Below are 23712 nucleotides of genomic sequence, written 5' to 3' on the forward strand. Positions count from 1 at the left end.
AGTAGGTGCTGCTGAACAGAGGGAAAAGAGCTTAGGAAATATGTTTTTCATAACTTTGTACTTTATTGTTCCTCATAAAAGTACAAGGACTTGGAGAATATAGCAGGATAAGAGTAACATTTTAATTATACTTTTGTATTTCTAAGTTAAAAGCTGAAAAGTGAAACGTTGCATTATTACAAAAGTCTCATTTGTTAGTTTTTGAAAAATACATCTTAGGCTGTTGTAAAATGACAGTATAAGTGGTTTCTAAATATTTCTAAAAATAATACTTTTCTACTCTTTTTTTCAATCATTCTTCCCTCAAGTATAATTTTGAGAATTTTCTTTGAGTAAGTTTAATCTTAGGTTAAGATAAATGAGAACAAACTGCAGTTTAAATTAGTTACCTTTATAGGAAGGTGAAGATCTTGAGAGAAAAGTATGTCACGAATGTATACAGTTGACTATCGAACAACTGGGAGTTAGGGACACCAACCCCCACAGTCAAAAATCCACCTAGAACTTTTACTTCCCCAAAACTTAACTACAGTTGGCCTTTGGTATCCATGGGGGGACTGGTTCCAGGACCCTCCCCCCCCCCCCCCCCCCCAGATACCAAAATCCACGGATGCTCATGTCCCTTATATAAAATGGAGTAATGCATATAGTCAGTCCTCCACATCTGCAGATTCCCAACCATGGACAGAAAATATTGTTGTCAACAATCAGCAGTTTGTTAAATCCAAGAATGGAAAACCTGTGGAGGACTCACTGTATTTATTGGGGGGGGGGGGGGGATTAAAAAATCTGCATATAAGTGGACTCCTGTGGTTCAAAGCCATGTTGTCTAAGGATCAACTTTGTGCAGGGTTTTGGAAGGAAAAGCCTTCTTTATTTTGTCTGAATGCCGAGATTTACATAGGTAAAACTGTCAGTTTTTCTGACTCTAGAAACCAGCAGGTAAATTACCAGGTTGTTCTCTGCTATTTTATTTTATGAAATGTGGTAGTACAAAATATCAGATTTCAAATAAAACATATCAAAAATATGGAATATTAATTAGCAGATTATATAATTTTTATTATTGAAATAACTAAAATAATTAAAATTCAAACAAACAAGGCTTATTCTTATAATACATGAGCTGGTAGGTCCAGAACCTGAAACACTTCACAGTTTCCATGTTATGTTTGATGCCTGTTATCTGTTCCTTGGCCCTTCTTATGAGTATCTCCAGTATTTACCTGAATACCTTTCAACAGAAGATCAGAAGGCAGTTGTGTTTTTGTTCGTGGCACTTCCTGGTTCCTCATATATTGAGGGGACGGCATGTAATGAGGAGGAGGGCAGAGTTCCGACTAGCAAGTCCTTCTCCTTTTCCACATGGTCACTGCCATTTTGCATTTGCTCCGGTCCAGTGAGACTTTCCTGGCAGCTGTAATCATGCATCTTCTTCCAATGATCAAACTTAAGGGTAAGTTCTTAACCTGTGTGCTCTGTGGCCACATCTGACCCTATAAACTTCCCCTCCTTGAAAGGCTTTTCCTGCATGTGGAAGTACTATTTGTTTTACCATTTCTTAGATTTCATATCCTTAGTCCCCTTTCCTGGTTCACTTTTTCTTTGCCTACTCCATGAAGTTGGCATACTATGGTCCTCTTTTATTTATATTCACTCAACCCAGTCTCCCAGTAACCTTACCCACTCCATGGCATGGATAATTACATCAATGGCTCACAAATCTCTAGGAACTCTATCCTGAACTATAAACTCCTGTTTCCAGGTACCTCAAATTAAACAAGATTAACATGTCCACTGACACATCATTTTGGCAACCATATATATGGTAAACTGAAATTCAAGAGAGTGAAATTAAGGGGACAAGTTAGGATGTACTCTTCTTTCTAGGTGAGAGGTAATGATAAAGATGATCATTAAATGAAAAGATAAAAGAAATGACATTGATATCTGGCTGCATGGTCAACCGGATGTAGCCCAACTAGATTGCTATAAAATATACATTAAAGTATATATATCATAGGACTCTAACAACAACAAAAAGGAAATCTCCAAAGGTATGATACTCTCAATCAAAAAACATCCAGTTAAACAAAATCCCTTGATTGAAACTAAAGTAAGAATCCCTGAGCAGAAAACAAACGGGTTGGAGGAGGGAAGGCAGAACTAACTCCTCTGAGGACCATCATCCTCAGGACACTGGACCTTGAACAAGTTTCAAGGTTAAAGATGCTAAGCCTGAGACTTCTGATTGAGCCAGGGGCAAAAATGTTCCCGGGTTATTAGTGCCCCTAACTTTGGCAGAAACAATTTAAAAAATCATGTGTAAAGTACTTTTGATAGAAGCCCCCAGAACTACTATAAATAAAAATAAAACAAATATGAGTTCACAAAGATCACTAAATACACAAGGAAACAAGCTACTATAATGGAAAATTAGAAAATAGATTTACATTGCCATGGATTTCAGATAATTGTATTATTAAAGTTAGAATATAAAATAACTCTGTATATTTATATTTAAAACAAACACACAAGATACAATAAAAAAATTACCAGGTAGTTCTTTTAAAGAATAAAATAAAACTTTAGGAATGAAAATATTATTTAAGTTAAATAACTTGGCACAGTTGAGAGAATTTGCTAACTAAAAGCTGCACAAATAAGGAATTACAATGTTGCACAGAGACAAGAGATAACAAATATAAAGAGGTTAATTAAGCAAGACAGAGAAGATGAAAAGGTTTAACATGTCTACTCAGGAGATTAAGTTAATGGCTGAGATGATATGTATCAATAAACACAAGAGGAACAATGTATATCAAGCAGGATAAATTGAAAGGAATATATAATTATACGTTTGTAATGGAAATGCAGAACTCCAAAAATAAAGAGATCTTAAAAATTGCCAGAGCGAAGACAGGTCATCCACACAGGAACTTCAAATAGACTGACACCAGACCTCTTAATGGCAACAATGGAAGGTAGAAGACAGTAGGAAAATTTCTTCAAATTATGGAGAGAAAATAAGCATCAGTCTTCTATGATGTAACAGTGGAATTCTCTTTCAACAACGAAAGCAAAATAAAGACCCTGTCAGATATACAAAAACTGAGCACATTCGACAGATCTTCAATAATGGGACCACTAGGGGATATATCTCAGGAAAAAGGAAAATGACCTCAGAAAAAAATCTGAGAAGCAATGGCTTTTAAAAAAAAAGGATTTGGTTAATATGCAGGTAGATAAATATGCACACACAGTTTTGATATTTTTTAAGATCAGAAAATATTAATTAGCAATATCATATAACTCAGAAGGGATTAGCAATATCATGGAACCAGGGCAACCTCGCTTTAAAACTTGCACTCTCTAGAAAAGAATGAACTATGTGCTGTAGGCTTTAGGTCCTTCTTCTTCAGATCAGGTCTCTGGTTCTCGGGTTTTCTGAATTCAAGATTAGATATGCCATGTTGCCTTCATTAAAAAGGAACGATCAAATTGTTTCCCTGTTTGGCTCCATATCAGAGAAGAGATGAGCCAGTTTCCTCTTTGGCTGCTACAGCATTTTAGGAACCTGAAATTCCACCACTTTGAACCCTACAAATTTTAAAATTAATATCATTCAAAAGTTATCACCAGAGACACTGTCAACTACAAGTACATTTACTTTTATAGGGTACTTACAAAATACTTCTAATGCTTGAGGCTCTGTGTTAGGACTCATAGGGTTAGAAAAACTAATGACATTAGTCCTTGATCTGGAGCAACTCACAATCTAGTAGGAGAGACAGCCATAAATGATAACTATCACTTATTAAGTACTTAATACATGCTAGTTACTTCTTATTTATTATTTATAATTTTGACAATGATGTTTAAGGTTGGTAAACTCCTCTTCTATAAAATCAAAATAAGAGTTTAAGTAACATGTCCAAAGTTACACATCTAATAAATTATGAAGCTAGGATTCAAACTTAGTTCTGTTCGACTCCAAAGCTTTAGCTTTTCAAAAATTATTTCATGCTATCTCCACCAATGACTAAAACCGCAGGCTATAGGTGCTATACTAGGACTGTAAATTAAGACATCAGGGAGCTTTCATAACTAGTGCATCCTCCTCAATACTGAATAAGGGGCGATCCATAGTTTCTGTTGATTATCGGGATGGCATGAAGTAATCAATCAGATTGTTGGTGGTATAATACCCATTAAAGATATTTCTGAGACCTTCTGTCAGCTGTGATGAGTAACTTGTAACAGACTATCACCATAAACATAATGGTAGAAGTCATTCATTGCTCTCATCTGGATATTGATAACAGTATGTTTTGATATAACTACTGAGATTATATTAAAAAATACTAGGTTGAAGAATAATTCTATGTTAGTATATCAATCCAAAATAAATTAAAATACAAACCTCCAAGTTAATAGCAGTGAGTATATTTAAAAAATAAGAATATATCCCTGGCTGGGTGGCTCAGTTGGTTGGAGCATTGTCCTGTTCGGCAAAAGGTTGTGTGTGTGATTTCTGGTCAGGGCACATACCTAGGTTTCAGCTTTAATTCCTGGGTAGGGCGCATATAGGAGGGAACCAATCGATGTTTTTCTCTCACATCTATGTTTCTCTCTCTCTCTCTTCCTCTCTCTAAAATCAGTAAACATATCCTTGGGTGAGGATTAAAAATAAGAAGAATATAAATGAAAAGATAGGGCCTAACAAAGGAGAGTTTCAACAGTACTGCTTAAACAAGGGGGATACTCTAGAGAATTGTTCAGTTAGGTATTTTGAGAACAAGTGTGTCAACAAATTCTCTTCTAAGAACATCAACTTTCCATAACAGCTGCGTTGATGCAATACCAGTATAATAGTAGCCCTGTAAAACATGCTGAGAGAGGAAGATGAATATAAAAAGTATTGAGAAATGTTTCTCAGAGTCACTTCATGGAAACTTCAGCTTAGTTTATCTCTAGTTTCTTCTGCTGAATAAGTAGGAGAGGTCTCTATGCCTGTATGTTGAGTGTAGGAATGACACTTGGGATTAATAACACTGTTACGAATTTATATGCATTGGTGTTCATGTTAAATTTGTCTGTGAAGTATGGATAGGGGTAACAATCTAACTCAAAGTTCCTGATTTATTCTGGAACCATGAGTTTGTTAGAAGTCCCTGGTGCTTTACTAAAAGTATAATTGATGGTTTTTATATAGGACATAAATTTCAAAAGTAAAATCATTTAAATCCTAGCTTAAATGTATATATTATTTTTAAGTCATACAGTACTAAAATTTTATTTTCCTATAATTTTACTTTAGTTAATTTGAAACCCAGCTAAAATTTCCTTTTACTTTATATTGTGCCAAATTAACCCCTTGATATAACTATTTCCTACCCATATCTTTTTCTCTCTATATAGACTATTTTTAAAGACCATTTCTGTTTATTATTATAGTACAAAATAAGATATGTAAAAATAAAAGGTTTCTTTTTTGTTTTTTGTTTAATTTTTTTGTTTTGGTTTCATAAGTGAAAATTTTATTAGCATTTTCATTAATCAATAAATACTGAATGGTAGTTGGAAGCCTCTGGAAAGAAAACTTGAAGTTGATTCTCTCCGTTTATCCCCCATATAAAAGGTATATAAACATACATTAAAAGGACACATTTGAAGTCATTTGGCTTAGGAATAAACAGTCTTACTTTCATCCTTTGAAAGGAAAAAGTACATTTGGAAAGAGGGAGGCTCGTAAAAACTGTGACTGAGTAGACCACCTGTGTGCCTTGGGGTTGCTCACTCACAGAGGGGCGTCTCTCTGTTAAACAAGAGGGGTCATTATTTTTGAGTTGTAGGCTCTTCCAGGTGACATTTAGGGAATAGGCTAGATCCCAGCCATTCTTTTTCAAAAGGCTGAGATGGGAGGATTTAAAGGTAGAGGGTTCCCTTCCCTTGACTTCTCTTCTGCTCACGCTCCTTATCTAACAGCTGTATCTGAGCCGCCCACTCTCATCGGTTCTTGGTAGTTATGGGTTTAAGGCTCACACTGGGAGTAGCTGCTCTGAGGTCTAAGGCTCGCTCTTTGCAGAGCACAGTACAGGGGATGTTGAGGAGGAAGGGCTGTGGTGGAATGGCTGAAGTTCTGCCTGTCTGCTTCATTTTGGCCCTAAATTGGACTCTTGCTTCATGTAGGGATCTATGTAAGGCTTTAGAAGTCTCCTGGCAATTCACAGGCATTTTTGAGACACAATAAAGAAAGTTATAAGCTTCTATGATGCTGTTCACTTACACAAATTCAAATAGCCAATCTACATACTTTTTTAGACCTTTCCTCTCTTTCCTGTTCCAAGACCAAAATTTGGTTAAATAATAAAAACTGTTTTGAAACAAAGGAAAATGCTAAATATCTTTAGTTTAAAAAGATGTTGGAACAGTGTTAAATATTTAACACTTCCTGTACTTCCCATTTCTTATAAAAACAATATAATTTCTATTTAATTTTATGGGATTACAGTGATAAGTTAATATATGGAAATAAATATGCTTCAGAAATTAATATGAAGCTGTTTTCAATGTTTACTGCTGATACCTCTTGAAAAGTATTATAACTCAGTAGTAAAACAATATACAAACTGAGCAGATGTTTAATTATATCATGGAATGAATATATTCGAAGAATCATAGAAAGGTATACTTGAAAATACAACAGCTGGAAGGTAGAACACCATTTAATGTTCTGATTTAACCTGGGCTCAAAAGCAAAGAGGAAAGGAGCTTGGAACCAGCATCTCCTGCAGTGGATAGCACGCTGTTGAGCACATGACCTCTGCTATGGTTTGAATGCTTATTCCCCCTCCCCCATTCATATGTTTAAAACCTAATTCCTAACACGACAGTATTCGGTGGAGCCTTTGGAAAGTTATTAGTCATGAGAGCAGAGACTTGTGAATGGGATTAATGCCCTTATGAAAGAGGCCTGAGTTCTAGCCAGTTTATGTGGTTGCAGGCTTGCTCCCCAGCCCCATGAGTTCAGGAGGCATCCAATCAATGTGTCTCTTTCACATCGATGTTTCTCTCTCTCTCTTCCCCCCTTCCACTCTCTCTGAAAAGCAACGGAAAAAATATCCTCTCCCTCCTTTGTTTTACATTTATATCTCAATACCATATCCACAAGGTTTGAATCTTAGCATAATCTGAGCATATCATTCTGGCTCCTGCATCTACATTTAAACATCAACAGTGTCCTCAAATGGTTTTGCATTATGTATTTCTCTCATGCTTACAAAACACAAACTTGCATTTCCAAAGCACATCCACAAACTTTAAAAAAGTATATTTCCAAACAATCTAATTAGAAAATAGACAAAGGACATGAAGAGATATTTCACCAGAGCAAACAGATGGAAAATAAACACATGAAAAGATCCTCAACATCATTCATTGGCTATCAGGAAATGCAAATGAAAACCACAATGAAATATCAATACACATCTATTATAAGAGCTAAAATTAAAAATAGTGACAATGCTGGTAAGAATGAGAAGAAACGATCTTTCATACATTGCTGATGGGAATGCAAAATGACACAGCCACTATAAAAACAGTATGGCGGCTTCCTATAGAATTAAACTCACAGCACCTAGCCTATGACTTGGCAAGCACACTCCTGGGCATTTATCAGAGTGAAGGGAATACTCATACCTACATGAAAACCTGCACATGAATGTTCACAGAAGCTTTATTTGTAATAGCCCCAACCAACCAATCAAAATGCCTGATAGGTAAATTTCATGATTTTGAAAATTGTACGTTATAGAATAACATTTCTTTGTAGAGTCAGATTGGCAGCTTTATATATATGTAAAAAAGTGGTATCCATTCAAACATTTTTCCCCAAACAATGCAAACCAAACCAAACGTTAGCTTTGCATTAGACTAAAGGCCAAATAATAGAAGTCTGTCTTGGTGTAACTTCAGAGTTAGGAATTGGTTATCTGGAGACATTTTAAGCACTTGCTATCTTATGGTTCGAGTTGCAGCTGTTAGATGACATAAGTAAACATTTTTCTGTCCAACAAAAGATAATCAAGAAAACTACTTTTACTCCCTTGCTCAAACCCTTATTAACTCCCATCTTTTATTTTCTAAATTCTTTCCATTTTTGCCAACAAGAAAACTTCAATTGCCAAAATACCTATGCCAAACATTTGTTTTTATTCTTTTAATTATGAACTTAATACACAAATATCTTCTTTTCAAAATTCAACAATGCAGATAAAGCAAAAATCCCTTCAAAACCACCTCCAAGTCCCAAGCCCAAGTATAAGCAGAGGTGAACACTTTTATTATTATGGATTGTGTCTTTTCATACCTTTCACTTCCATATTAAGTATCAAAATAAAGGGTTTAAAAACATAACAGTTTTAACAGGGGGTTGGTCCCCTTAGACATCTCTATCTAGTGAGTGAACCTCCATTACTCCTTCCTCTCATGGAAAACCTTTCTGTTTTACTAACCTCTTATTATTTAGCTGCTTCTCAATAGTCCGTGTTTATCTCTGAACACAGGCACCATAGAGCAGTCTCAGCAAAGTGCTTTGGGCTAAAAACAGATGTTAATTAAAAATGCTGATAACAACCCAGGCACCTGTTGTTTCACACTTCTTGTGCTCAAGTCCCAGTCTGCCAAATCCCATCCTTTATTTCAGTAATTCTCTGTAGCTTCTCTTCCATTCCACCAGTAGGTCTTTCACTGTAGTGATCATTTAAACTTAACAGGAAAGCCATGTTTTACTGAGAGAATCTATCAGGATGACTACACACAGTCAGCTCAGGGAACCAAATGTCATAGCTCTGATTAAGAATGAACTACATGAATATTATGCTAAGTGAAATAAGTCAGTCAGAAAAAGCTAAGAACCATATGATTTTCCTCATATAAAACTGGGATATAAAACTGAAACTCGTGGACACAAACAGCAGTGTGGTAGTTGCCAGAGGGAAGGGGGTGGGGAGTTAAGGGGGCCAAATATATGGTGATGGGAGTAGACTTGACTTTGGGTGGTGGACACACAGTGCAATATACAGATCTTGCAACTTAGAAATCCACACCTGATCATTGGTTATATGATCGTATTAACCAATGTCACTCCAATAAATTTAATTTAAAAATTAATTTAAAAAAAAGAATGAACTACATTCTAATGATAAATGTCAACAGTCCGGAGGTGATATCTTGACAATTTGAACTATGAGAACATGAACTTAGTAAATTAGTTAAATTTATGTCCCTCTTCCATTTCTCTTGCAGATCCCAGTAGTATGTGCTCATGGCAGGGGAAGATGAAGAAAAGGAAAGGAATATATCTAGCACTAAGAAAAAACAGGTCAGAATTCATAGTGACCTTAATCATACCTAGACATATAGTCAGAAAAGATTAAAGCTCTTGAGTAACTACAGATAAGTCACTGAAAAGGAAATAAACTATATAAAAGTGAAAAGATGGGGAAAGACTAGGTGAGAATATGTCAGAAAGATTTACACAGTAGATTATATAATCAAGACTAAACAAGTAATATTGTGGCCAAAATAGTAGTGAGATAATAAATGTATAAATTGGAATATCCCGGAACTGATCACTGACCACTGACCCTAAATTATATTCAGCAGATACAACAACATAGAGGTTTGAGCTCTATTCTGCACTCTTGGCTTAGTGAGTGTCATGTAGTAAATAAATATTTGTTGAGTGAATGACTGTTTTAAAAAAAAAAATTAAAGAAAAATTTGGAGAAGATTCTGTAGAGAGCAAAAATAAAGAAGCGTTCTGAAACTACAGCCTCCTGAGTCTAGTTCACACTACACTATGCACATGTGTCACAATGTAGGGTAGAAAACTCTTCCTGCTTGGTTTTATGTTGGTAGTAGATGACCTCCCCAAGCACCAGCCTAATCTATCTTTCTTCTACAAAGAGAAGAGTGGCAACATCAAATGCTAGAAAGAATGTGGAGAAACTGGATCATTCATTCATTGCTGGTGGGAACATCAAATACAGCCACTATGGAAAACAGTTGGGCATTTTCTTAAACGAAACCCACAACTACCATACAACCAAGCAAGTACACTCCTGGGCATTTATCTCAGAGAAATGAAAATTTACATTCACATAAAAACTTGTACATGAATGTTTATAGCAGTATTATTCATAATAGCCAAAAAACTGAAAATAACCCAGATGTCCTTTAATGGAATGGTAAAACAAACCATGGTAGATCCACACCATGGAATACTACTCAGTCAAAAAAAGAAATGGATACATGTAACAGTCTGGCTATTATATAGATTATGATTATAAATATTATTAAATGTGTCAGATAAACATAAATGTTATTTGAACCTACACCAAACTATCTGAGTGCCATTCTTCAGGATTTATACTGATATACCATAATGTTCACTTAGAACTTGGAAAACTTGGAAACTGTCAAATAGATAAAGGTTTCTTTAGGGAACAGAGATTTTCTTTTTCTACTCAAAGGATCCTCAGAAACATAGGATCATAAAATCTCAGGGTAGAAAGAAACCTTAAAAGTATGAGGAAATCTCACCCAGTCTCATTTCCTCCCTTCAAACTGACGATGCCTCTCCTACACATTTGACAGTTTCGAGTTTTGTTTAATTTTAAAAGGAGGCATTTCCTTCTAAAACATGCAATCTCAATGGGCGAAATATCACCTTCTGGGGGACAAAAATTTTGTTCTTAGGGACTGGAAAAAATCTTAGCTATTACAATAATCTGTGAGCCTCCAAAACTCCACCCAACTGGACAAATCTTATTCTTTAGTATTTAATTGAACTTGTTAGGAAGAAATTAAAGTCACTTAATTTAAATGTTGTTGTTCTTTTTTGGGAGGCAATAATGAAAAACAGGTTGAGGATAAAGTTCTAAAAGATAATTTAGTTCACCTTCATCTAATTATTAAATCTCTATAACACTATATCGATAATAGCATGCCCTTATTATGTGCCAGATTCTATCATAAGCTTTTCTTACAGGGATTATTAATTCTCACAACATTCCAATATGGTAGGTATAATGACTGTCCTTATTTACAAATCAAGAAAAACTAAAGCTAAGGAACATTAAGAATGTGCCCATATTTTGGGGAGAAAAAGGGACATCTGTAATATTTTAAACAATAATAAAATTTTTTAAAAAAGAAAGAAAAAAAAGAATGTGCCCATATTCAAAATTCCTAGCTGTTACCCTCTATACTGTACTGCTCCCCCCACCAGTATACATCTCCTCTTTATCAAATACCTCTAGAAACGAGGAGATCCTTTGTCTTTTTACATGGTTCAGTTCTCAGTATGATGGCATGGACTCTGAGGTCAGATGAACTCAAGTTAAAATTCTGGTCTGCCACAAATTGTACATAATTATTGGGCAAGTTACTTAATCTAAGTATCCCTCCGCCATGAAATGGGGATAATATATGCTTACATACTAGGATCTGAGGATTAAATGTGATCATTTTATAACGCCTTTAGCTTTACCTGGCACATTAAATAGCTACTCACATAATACAAATAGCCTGTACTCTTGAAAAGTACTGGGACCTTAGAATGCTTGAACTTCATTCCTTTTCTGATGTATGTAGTTATTGTCCAGGATTTTGTCTTAATGTTTAACCCCATGAATTAGACATTGGTGTTTATGTGTTATATAATCAGTTCCCACAAATTTACCAATAATTTTTGCCCTCCATTCCTTCTTGCATCTCATACTGTCCTTCCTCAGGGAAGGCACTGCCCTTAAAGGGCCGTGGGCTGATGTGGGGAATCTCTAATTCAATCTCCCAGTCTACTTAAGCCCAAAGCTTTATCTGACTCTCTGAGTACACAGCCTTTGTAAACCAAACACCTCACTGCCAGCAGATGCCTTCAAGGCAAACTTTGAATTTGCTTACTCTTATGGAATCAAACATCCTTGTCATTTCAATCTTTGAGTGTTACCCTTAGTTTTCTGCCAGGTCAACCATGCTTTAAACAAGTATTTTAAATATATTATCTAGCATTTTTAGATGATCTAACCAGGAAGTTACTCTGTCTTACTCCCTAAATATTCTTAGGTAATTGTTTTAGTATTCATATTCTTTGAATTCATTTCATACAATTGTTTTATTTACTGTGAGTGATCCATTAGTGAAAAGTATAACTGAAAAAGCCATTTAGAAATCAAACTGGTTAATACCATTTTTAGTTACAAAATGAAGGTTTTATGCCTGTCATATGTATTTTGCATAAGCTAAGAGTCATTTCCAAAAGACTACCCTTTCCCCCTCAGATTCTAAGTGTAAAATATTGACTGAACATAATACATATTTCCTTCCAAATTCCTATAAAAATTTTCAAACGTTCAAGAAAGTTGAATGGATATATATTTACCACATAGATTCAATCACTGTCACTTTACAATATTGTTTTATCACTTATCTATCAATCTCTCTCTCTATTCATCAATTCATCTACTTTCTTATTGCACTGCAAAGGAAAACGCAGACATCAAAACACTTCCTCACAAATATTTCATAACCAGAGTATTTTTATTGTAGGTTATAAAACTTCCTTTCCCAACATTTTGCTTCTTTTTTTATAAATAACCATTTAAAAAGCATGACTCTCTGTGCCACAATCACATAATACCATTTGAATCATAAAACAAGTCTTAAGAGGGGAAATAAGTAAAAGAAATTATCAATCCTTTATATTTCCATGTTAGTAAAAGAAGCTTCATATTTGGCACATTGATTTGAAATGTTTTTTCAATACCTAGGAGCGCCTATGATAGTTTCTACTTGTTTATAATAAAAGCTCCTACCTGTTCACACCTCCCTATTCAGTAGTTCTGGAGCACTATTCAATTTCATGGAGGCGGAGAAGTGAAGTCACCTTGTGAACTTAATACAGGCAAAGCTACACTGCCTTCTATGATACTGTGATTTATAATAAGAAATATATCTTTGTCTTGTTCCTGGCACAGAGCTCCTAAAACCCTTGGAATTTCCTAGGTGATAAAGCAAATGGACATCACCAAATGGCCAGTACAATAAAATAGACTATGTAATTGGAAGCAGGCGATGAAGAAGCTGTATTCTCTCTGCCAGAACAAGACCGGGAGCAGACCGGTACTGATCACAAACCGTTAATATAAAACATTGGGGTAAAGCTGAAGAAGAGCAATGAAAGAACCATAGTGCCACAATATAATGTAAATAACATTCCTGAAGGATTTAAAGTTCCATAAAAAACAGATCTGCACTGTTAAACTTAAGTGACTAAGACCCAGAAGAACTGCAGACTGACACTAGAAATATTATTAAGAAAGAATGTGAACAGACAATGCTGGAATTAAAAAGGAAAAAAAAACCAAGAGGGTTGGCAGGAGAAAAATTGAAAATTGTCAGAGACAAGAAGTGAGAGGCAAAAGCAAAAGGGGACAAAAGTGGGGTTAGAATCCTGAATCAAGTTTTTCAATGACTATCATATAGAGTTAAAGAGAACTATTACAACAGTCAATGTATTGTAAGGAGATAGAAGAGAACAAAAAAGATAAAAGAAGAGATCTCTACCAGAAAAATTCAAGAAATAAAAGGGAAATTCAAACCTAGACTGGGAATGCTGAATCACCAACAGGGAAGCACATTATGTGACCAGAAAAAAAATAAAGAGGTGGAAACAGTATACCAAAAATCTATACAGAAGAGACAAAAGGATGACATATATCTTTGCAGAAGATTCCTGTAAGAAAGAACCTGTAATTCTAAAGTTCACACCTATCAGAATGGCTGCCATCAACAAATCAACAAACAACATGTGCTGGTGAGGGTGTGGAGAAAGGGGAACCTGGTGCACTGCTGGGGGGAATGCAGACTGGGGCAGCCACTATGGAAAACAGTATGGCGGTTCCTCAAAAAATTAAAAATGGAGCTTCCGTTTGACCCAGTGATTCCACTCCTAGGAATGTATCCTAAGAATCCTGAAACATTCATCAGAAAGGATATATGTACCCCGATGTTCATAGCAGCACAGTTTACAATAGCTAAGATCTGGAAACAGCCCAAGTGCCCATCAGCAGATGAGTGGATAAAAAAGCTGTGGGACATCCACACCATGGAATACTACGCAGCTGTAAAGAAGAAGGATCTTGTACCCTTTGGGACGGTATGGATGGTCCTGGAGAATATTATACTAAGTGAAATAAGCCAGGCAGCAAAAGACAAATATCACATGATCTCGCTTATACGTGGAATCTAAAGAACTTAATAAACTGATGAACAGAATAGATTCAATGACATGGAAGCAGAGATGAGACTGATGAATGTCAGAGGGATGGAGGAGGGCGCGTGGGTGGAGGGGGAGAGAGTAACTAAAGAATTTATGTGCATATATGCACAACCCAAGGACACGGACAATGGTGGGGAGAGGGACTGGGGAGGGGGAAGGAACGGGGTGGAATGGGTCATTGGGGAGAAAAAGGGACATCTGTATTATTTTAAACAATAATAAAATTTAAAAAATTAAAAATAAAGAGCAAAGTGACAGCTGCCCTGAAAGTATTGGGAAGAAATAAATCACCAGGGGTTGATGGGATACAGACAGAATTATTTCAAGCCACAGGCACTGAATCTGTCAAAATCCTAACCAAATATGTCAATAAATATGGAATGTGGAAAACAAAACAATGGCCTACAGATTGGAAAGGTTCAACATACATCCCAGTTTTCAAGAAGGAGATGCCAAGGAGTGCAGTAACTACAGGACCACTGTTCTAATGTCCCATGCAAGTAAAGTGATGCTCAAGGTGATGCAACAAAGGCTTCTACCTTACATGAAGCAAGAAATCTGAGATTCAAAAAGGAAGAGGCACTGGAGACCTAATTGTGAACATTTGCTGGATACTGGACTACTCCAAAGAATATCAGAAAAAGGTTAGTCTATTTTTATAGATTACAGTAAAGCCTTCGAATGTGTAGATCATGCAAAGCTAGCGACTGCTCTGAAAGAAAAGGGTGAGCCTCAACACTTGATTATTGTGATGTGTAACCTAGAATGTGGACAGGAATCCGCTGTGAGGACAGAACATGGAGAGACTGAATGGTTTCCTATAGGCAAAGGTGTCAGACAAGGGTGTATTTTATCTCCCTGTTTGTTTAGTGTGTACACAAAACATATTAAAAAAACTGGACCAGATTCAGAGGAAGGAGGAGTGAAAACTGGTGAAATATCAATAACTTAAGATATGCAGATAACATCATCTTACTGGCAGAAAGTAGCAATGATTTGAAATTACTTCTGATGAAACTGGAAAAAAAAAAAGTGCCAAAGCAGGACTGCATATGAAGATCAAGACGACAAAAATCCTGAGTACAGAAGAGACATACAACTATTAACATACAATGAAGGCACTGATATTATTCAAGATTTTGCTTACATTGGTCCAGTCACCAATTTAAATGGATACAGCAGCCAAGAAATCAAGAGAAGGCTGAGACAAGGGCAGCAATGGAAGAATTAGGAAAGATCACCAAGAGCAAAGCTGTGTCATTAAAGACAAAGGCTAAGATCACCCACACTCTTCTATTCCCAATTACTACGTACAGATGAAAAACTTGGACAGTGATGAAACCTGATAGGAAAAAAATTGATTCATTTGAAATATAGGATTGGAGGAGAGCTCTACGGATACCCTGGACCACCAGAAAGTGGAAAAAGTAGATCCTACAGCAAATTACACCTGACACACTGCTGGAGATGAAAGTGACAGAACTGAAGTTGTCTTTCTTTAGGTACATCATGAGAAGGCAGGGTTCTTTGGAAAAGACAATAATGCTGAGAAAAATAGAAAGCAGCTGGAAAAGAGGAAGACCAAACAGGAGATGGAGTAACTCCATAAAAGAAGCCATAGGCATGAATCTACAGGAGTTGAGCAGAGCTGTTAAGGACAGAACACAGTGGGCATCACTCACAGGGTTGCCAGGAGTCGGAGCTGACTCAAGAGCACAGAACACGCACAAGAGCCAAAAAGGTGAAAGTAAAGTCTTTTGTTATTCATAACAAGCTCCTTTCAACCACACCTGAGTTTATATTAGTGAGGTGATTTTCTGAAAACCCCTATAGATGGGGCTGATTGTCCAAAGAACCAACCACATGATTATAGGGTTGGAACTTTCAGCCCTGCCTCCAGGCCTCCAGGAAAGGGATATCCATGGATTCCCTCTAACTGTCAACATACAAACAAAATTGTATCCATAAAATTTTATTTTAGTAACTCACACAGTATAGTTGTCTATTATCACAAATTCACATTGTAATCACCCTTTCTGTTGCTGCATGAAATTCAAATCAGTCTATTTTATTCTTCTTAATCAAAAGAGCCGAATCTGGACTCAGGCAATCTGAGTCATCGGCTTTACCAGTGAGTGATCTCGGGCACATCCCTACCCTGCACGGCACTCCTTTTCTTCATCTTCAATTTAAAATTCCATATAATGGTGTTTACTGTTTAGGACTTAGTCCATTATGTAATAACTTTTTTTTAGAGTATTAAAATACTGGCTAGCCAAAATACTGGCTAGCCAAAGTACAGAGAGTAATGCAATTTTAGCACTTCACAAATACAAAAAAAGTATTTATTTGGCCTGATTCTCTTCCCTTAAGCAGGAAAACTTCTTGGCAGAAGATTAAACAAAAGAATGGTTCCAACTTTTAAGCTATCTCATTTAATTTCCTCTAAACTTACTTTTATTTTTTCATACTGCCGCATACAGCTTAGTGTCAAAAAGAACTAATAAACACTCATTATAACTGAAATAGCAGCAAAGCATGCATAAAAGGAGGCATGAAAAACCTAGTATACCCCAGGGGAAAAAGTTCAATTCCAGATGGAACCAACAGAAAAGCTAGAGTCTAATAATAATAACAACAATATAGTCACCTCATCAAAGCACATTCAAAAAATAATTAGAATGCTGCTTTTGAGGAAAATCAATGAACAAAACCACTGCACATTAGTAGCATAGGTGAGTATTAGTAGGCTATGAGCATTCTAGGGCCGGCAGCCTAGAATAATGACATTATCATGTTATGAAATGTAATGCTTATGCTCAACCAAATCAGTGCACAAAGTCACAGAGACACAGTGAGGCCACCAAGACGCCTCCAAGACGCCTGTTCCATTCATGTGTAATCTTTTGTGTTTTTCAGGCAGGAAGTGAATTCATTAATTTTCCCTAGGAACAGGGAAAACAAAATAATAGAGCAAAGAACAAAGCCCTCAATGCAAATAAATGTAACAGCCACAGTATTTTTGGCATAGGTTCATATATAGAAGACTGCTTTATTCAGGGTGAAGAGTCTCTTGGAATATGTGAAAGTCATACAGATAAGAAGGAAAAATTCAATTACAGATCATAACTCATACAATATATTAACATTTCTCAGCTTCTAAAATGACTGTTTTCCAAAGGCTTCATTGTTGCGTATAGATCAAAGTGCCACTTTATATATAGTTTACTCATTTGTTAACTGATACTATCCCCTTAACAGGGTTGTTCTAAGAAAAAGAGACTATACATAAAATTATCCTAGATTTTGTACTAATCACTTCCTTTTATTTATAGTATTGACACATTTGTATGTATTTCTAAACTATATCTATCTACCTGTCTATCATCTATCTCTGTCGAGCCATTCATTTTTCATCCATCTGTTTTTTTGAACTTTATATATACGGGATATGCTATATGTACTTATTTTTCAACTTTTAGATTACTTTTCTCTGTCATTTATTGACATTATCTAATTTTTCATATAACATCTAAGGTTAAAAAAATGTATTATATCCATTTAAAGCAGAGAAAAAGAGGCACAGTATAGCTAGCAACTTGCCACATTATATGACAATGGACAAATCTGTCCACAGTAATTTTGAAAGTAAAGCAAACCAATGACTGTCTCAGAGCTTTTTATAGCACATTCATATGTTTAGCTTCAATGAAACTAAAACATTTCTCTAGTGCTAGGAGCACAATTAAGCTAATATTTTTAAAATTGATTTATACACCTGGTATTTTTTGCTTTCACATGAAAGGGGAGGTTATATGAAAGTGTGCTCTTGATGTAAAAGCCCTAAACAATATTTAAATATATTAGTTAAAAGAAAAACAAGAATGAATTAAATAAAGGATATCAAGAGAAGATTTGTTTTTCTCCTAGGGCAGCGATTTTCAACCAGTGTGTCACAAGAATTTTTAAAAAATGCAATACCTGACTATTTAGTCAGGGGCACTGACCTCTTTTCCCTTAGGTTGTCAAAATAGTGACAACAGCCAGCACAATAATAGCCATCCGGTGTGAATGAATCAAAATTATACTTTTTTGTCAGATTGGTAAAAAAACATTTTTTTGGTGTGCTGCAGACTTATAGTAATTAGTTTATGTGTGCCATGAGATGAAAAAGGTTGAAAATTGCTGCCTTAGGGTATGGACTATTAGAAAACAGGTAGCCATAATATGGAATATTCTAATTAAAGAAGATGGCTCCTTCAATAGGTATTAGTTTAATACTAATCAATCCAAAGGTATCATTCACCTGAGCAAGTGGTGGAAGAATCGCCTTGCGTATTTGCTGATTTGGTCTCTATATTCCAATATAGTTGTATCCAGGAGTGGTCTTGCTGGAGCATAGAAGGTTCCAAGGCTTGCCTCAAGCTGTGCTGTGGAATTCAAACATAGCAGCACTAAAACAAGTGAAACTCCTTCAATTACAACAGAATACTCATGTTTGCAGTCAGTCAGGTTTTGCAAACTTGGATGAAATGTGAGCTTGTTGCAGGAAAGATGAAATTAAAATATGACAGCTGGTACAAAAACAAACCTGTGTATAAACTTTCACTTGAAGCAAAGCTGACAATGACTCTGAGCAACAAAAAGCTGTCAAAACTGAAGAAATCCATAATGAATCAACCTCTCACCACAAATGGGTAATTAAAACAGTGACTCATCAAAGTAACACAGTTCGAACTAGTATTTCCAGTAAAATCAACTCAACTTTGTGCTCAACATTTACTCTCCTTAGTTGAAAGGAGAAAACTAACCTGTCCACATTGGGAGCTGAAATATTAGAAATGTTTTAAAAAATAATACAAATAAAAATAAGCCTTGTTGTAATAGAGATAGTAGTAATATCTCTATTACAATTTTAAAGAAACAGTGAAAGTGCCTATATCTTTCCTAAATCCTGTCCTAAACAATAAGGTTGTTGGTTTTGTCCAGGTGTGAAAGCTAACACCCCTGGGAGGGATGGCATGCTAATCTGCTCTGGGTCAACTGACACCCTCCTAGAAAAGAGGGGCTGGAGAGCAGGTTTAGATAAACCAGAGTGCTAAAATTAGGAGAAAGAGGCACATTTTGCCTACTTCACAGTTTTACCAAGATATGCCTATAGGGTTGTATTTCCTCCCAGAAATACCTGGAAGTTATATAATTACCATAATGGTGAGAGTATGAGTATATATGAGAACACTATAGTTCACAGTAAGACTCCACTGATTCTTATGCTACTTACTAGCACTTGGTTGAATAAACAATTCTTTATTTAGCAAAACTCTTTTAGTTTTAGGCATATTTGGTTTTGAAAGTATTAAATACCTCATCAGAGTAATTGCTATGGACTTGGCTAAGCTATAAGTAATTTCTTTTCTAATCTCAAATCTAGACAGTAAAGTAAGATGAACTTTAGGGGTATTTTCTTTCAAAGCAGCAGTCAATTTAGATTAAAATTGAATATAGCAATGCTATTGTGAAAACAAGCCAGATTCTCTTGCCATCGCTTGTTTTCTTGACAGCATGTTTTGTACATCTGAAATGTTCAAGCCTACATGGAATACTCGTAACTCCCAGCACAGTTACAGATTCATTAGATAGCCCAGCTTGATGTTTAAGACAGAAATGACGATCTCAAAGATAACCACAACATGGCTACAAAGAGCTCACTGGGTTCCACTAATAAAAGGAAAACAAATTACCATGTCAAATTTGTTAGATTCAGATAGAATAAATCTCAACAGAGAAGAATTCAGAATGTTTTAGAAATGTGTTTTGCAATTACTTAGGAGAAAACGCATATACCTACTTAAAATGTACATATTCTGATAATCTAGCATCATGCAAGCATTTTATTTTAATAGCCTACTATCAAACAAGTTTTTTTATTTCCCTATCTCTCCAATATGGTTCCTGAAAATGTACTTTATTAAGGCAAAAATCTGATAATGCCCATTTGTGAATTCCCTAATAATCTTTCTTAGAACACAGAAGTCTTACAATACAAATTCACCAAGGTGTGAGTAATTTCTCAGTGTCCTGAGTGACAGTAAATATTTTATCTTCTCCATATTTCTTCAACTATAAATTTAGGATCTCTTGAAAATCATGACAAGTTTTCTTTAAGGGCTCTGCTTCTTTTTTTTCCCATTATATACCCAATCTTGAGAAGGTACCAATACTTAGAAATAATTACTCGAAATAACTCTGCAGGCAGAAATCTTACAGTAATACCTAGTACCTAAAATTTTGAAGTTATACTCTTCTTTTTATTTTTAACTAATATTTGAATACCTACTGTGGGCAGAGCCCTGTGCTAGGCATATTCTCATTGTAGAAATACTGGAATCCCCATAGATGGGTTGGACTACCTCCAAAAAGCACATTCAAGTAACATTAAATAAATATTTATTGTGGGACTCCTGTGAGTTGGGCCAAGTCCCATGATGCAGACTTCCTGAAGGAACACGTTCTTATTGATTATTCTCTAAAATTACTAAACTGAAGGTTATATAAGGAATTCTATCTAAGCAACTTGTTTACTTTGGAAACAAAATAAAATAGAATAAGAACATCTATAAACATGCAAAAAAACCAGTAGGGGGAAACAAGCTCTGCAGTAAAGACCTTTTGATGTATTTCCTGTTTTCCCTACCTTGTAAACTACTTAGGGACAGTTTCTCTTTGGCCATGATTTTCCACCATTAATGTCAATGTTTATTTCAACTCTTTGAAATAAAGCAGCAAGTGCAAAAATATTTAGGTGCATCTTACATTAAGTAAATAAGTAAATCAATAAAAAATAACTCTGATAAATGATAAATATAAAAATTAATTTCATTTTATGTGGCACACATTTGTTTTCTTTTTTTTTTTTAAACAATGTCTTATCTCTCTTTGACAATAAACATCTGAGATCCTATGGGAAAAATTATTTACTGAGGGAAGGTGGGGAAATGCAAGCAGGCAGAAGGGAGGGGGGGTATCAGAACTATCAGTTAGAATGAAAAAAAGGAGTAGCCTGAGCTGGAAGACACACACACACACACACACACACACACACACACACAAAATCAGGGAAAAGGACTATTCTCTGGACAAAGGACTTGGGGTGTGAGAGAAAAATATTTATGTCTAAAGTTAAGGAGGAATAAGGACCTTTGTTTGCGGCCCTTTGTCTACCAGACCCTAGAGTGCATGAAATTCTTGATCAAAGTTTGAAATCTGAGCATATTCCACACATGAACTTACACTGAAATATACAGTGAGTGCATTGTGAGTTCCAATGTAAGTATATACAGGAAAATTGTTCTTTAAATTGATAAATACTATATAGTAAGTACCATATGGGAGTAATTATTTGATATCTATCTGATCTTATCAGTTTTAATAAGGCATTAACATTTTTGTCTTTTAGTCTCCAATAACATAACTCAAAATAATTCTCAAAAATAACTGACTCAATAAATGTACTTCATGTATATGCAAGACCCACTTATGAAATATACTTCGAGTCTGACCTTCTCTCTGGGGAGTGAGCTTTTGTCTAAGAAGATGGTTTACAATGGCACTCATGCTGATGAAGCACTGGTGGCCCAGCGTGTCCCAGTCCATGCTGCTCAGGATGTTTATTGCCTCACAGATCTCGTCATAGTGAATGTACTGGAAGATGAGGTCTACCAGGCCCAGCTGTCCTTGTGTGAAGATACCTGTCAAAAAATGTAAAACCAAGTAAATCTTTTCAAAATAAAAAGTAGAACAAAAACAGAATTAAGTTTTCGATAAAGGGAAAAAAACTACCCAGCCAGGAGTGGCTCAGCGGCTGAGCATCTACCTAGGATCCAGGAGATCAGGGTTCGATTCCCTGTCAGGGCACACGCCCAGGTTGTGGGCTAGATCCCCAGTCGGGGGTGTGCAGGAGGCAGCCGATCAGTGACTCTGTCATCATTGATGTTTCTCTCTCTCTCTCTCCCTCTCCCTTCCTCTCTCTGAAATCAATAAAGATATATATTTAAAAAACAAACAACAGTGACCATTTCTTGCATAAGTGCTAGAAATGTGAAATTTGCGGGGGGGGGGGGGCAAGACTAATATGACTCTGTTGTTAAATCTTTACTCTAAATAGTACCTATCAACTCTACCTAGCTTGTCCTATCATTTCAGTTCACACTAATTTATATTCCATGAAATCACACTGCTTGAACTACAGGTGAGTAAGATGAGAATAATATTGAGGTAGATCGCGGTAGCTAACACTGTTTACCCCGTCAGTTGTTTAGGCCTCTGTTACATACATTGAAAGACAGGATTTTGATGTGAACACAGTTCTCATTGACCAGCTTCATTAGTTCTAAATTGCATTTAGTCTTCAGCCCCATGTACTTGGGGAAAGGGGGAATACAATATACATATGTGACTATATAAATGCTTTTGAGTCTGTTTTATTAATTGGTGCTCTCAATTGATAGTTTCCTTATAGCTACCACATACCAATTTATTTTAAATCAGCATTTAGAGATTATTCTCTTCTGAAGAAATGATCAGTATTAAGCCTGCTGTTTATCCCCTTCACAGCTAATATTTGCTATAACGTATTGTGGTAAAATATAAACATATTTGTTTATCCATTTAAATGAAAGAAAATCCACTTCTAATCTTGGAGGAACAAGAACACAGAACAAATGGGGAGCATTCTGTTCTAGTTTTATTTTATCATCTTTTAAATGTGGCTTATCTCATTTTAAACTAACAATTTCTCTGTAGTTAAATGACAAGTTCTAGGGCTCTTAAGCAGGTTATTCCTTTTAAAATCTTTTTTAAATGGCTGGCAGTAAAATCCTTTTTTTATTCAGCCAATGTTTACAAACTTGAGTGAATCCACAAAATTTTTTCAGTACAAATAATCATAAAGCTAAATGAGAAAATGTATGTGAAATTATTCTTAAGCTGTAAAATATATAAAATATTAATGCAGTTCTTTTTATTACTATCATCATCATTTAACTGCAAAGTTTATAGGTTTCAGGATTTTAAAAAACATATTAGTTCATGAAAAAAATGCCCAAATTCTTCATATTAACTTCAAGTCACATCAAAAAGAGAACTTGTGCTCTATATAACAGGACTCAACTTGACAGGGAATCTGGGAAATTGCCCTGGCTATACTAAGCAATAAAGCTTTGCTATTCTTTTTATGTTGGTAAAATCAACAAATGCTACTGTCCAAAGCTTTTGTGAGCCTATAGTCAAGCACTGGAAGTCCTCATAAATCAGAGTGGCTCCTTGGCAGTAGATACTACTGTGTAGGAACTTTGCAGGAAAATGAA

General features: G+C 35.6%; 1 protein-coding gene across 3 annotated transcripts in view; it reads right to left on the reverse strand.

Moving 5' to 3' along the window:
• The window catches only part of WDPCP (WD repeat containing planar cell polarity effector), a 271886-nt gene that overhangs the window by 78690 nt on the left and 169484 nt on the right, over positions 1 to 23712 (reverse strand). For all 3 annotated transcript variants that reach the window (XM_081157181.1, XM_081157180.1, XM_081157182.1), the window contains exons 11-12: positions 21907 to 22095; positions 18654 to 18777 (exon numbers count right to left, since the gene is read on the reverse strand). In XM_081157181.1, the coding sequence (XP_081013307.1) occupies positions 18654 to 18777; positions 21907 to 22095 (313 nt within the window). The remainder of the gene's footprint in view (positions 1 to 18653; positions 18778 to 21906; positions 22096 to 23712) is intronic.

This window comes from Miniopterus schreibersii (assembly GCF_964146895.1).
Source record: "Miniopterus schreibersii genome assembly, chromosome: 13".
In the NCBI taxonomy this organism is placed as follows: Eukaryota; Metazoa; Chordata; class Mammalia; order Chiroptera; family Miniopteridae; genus Miniopterus; species Miniopterus schreibersii.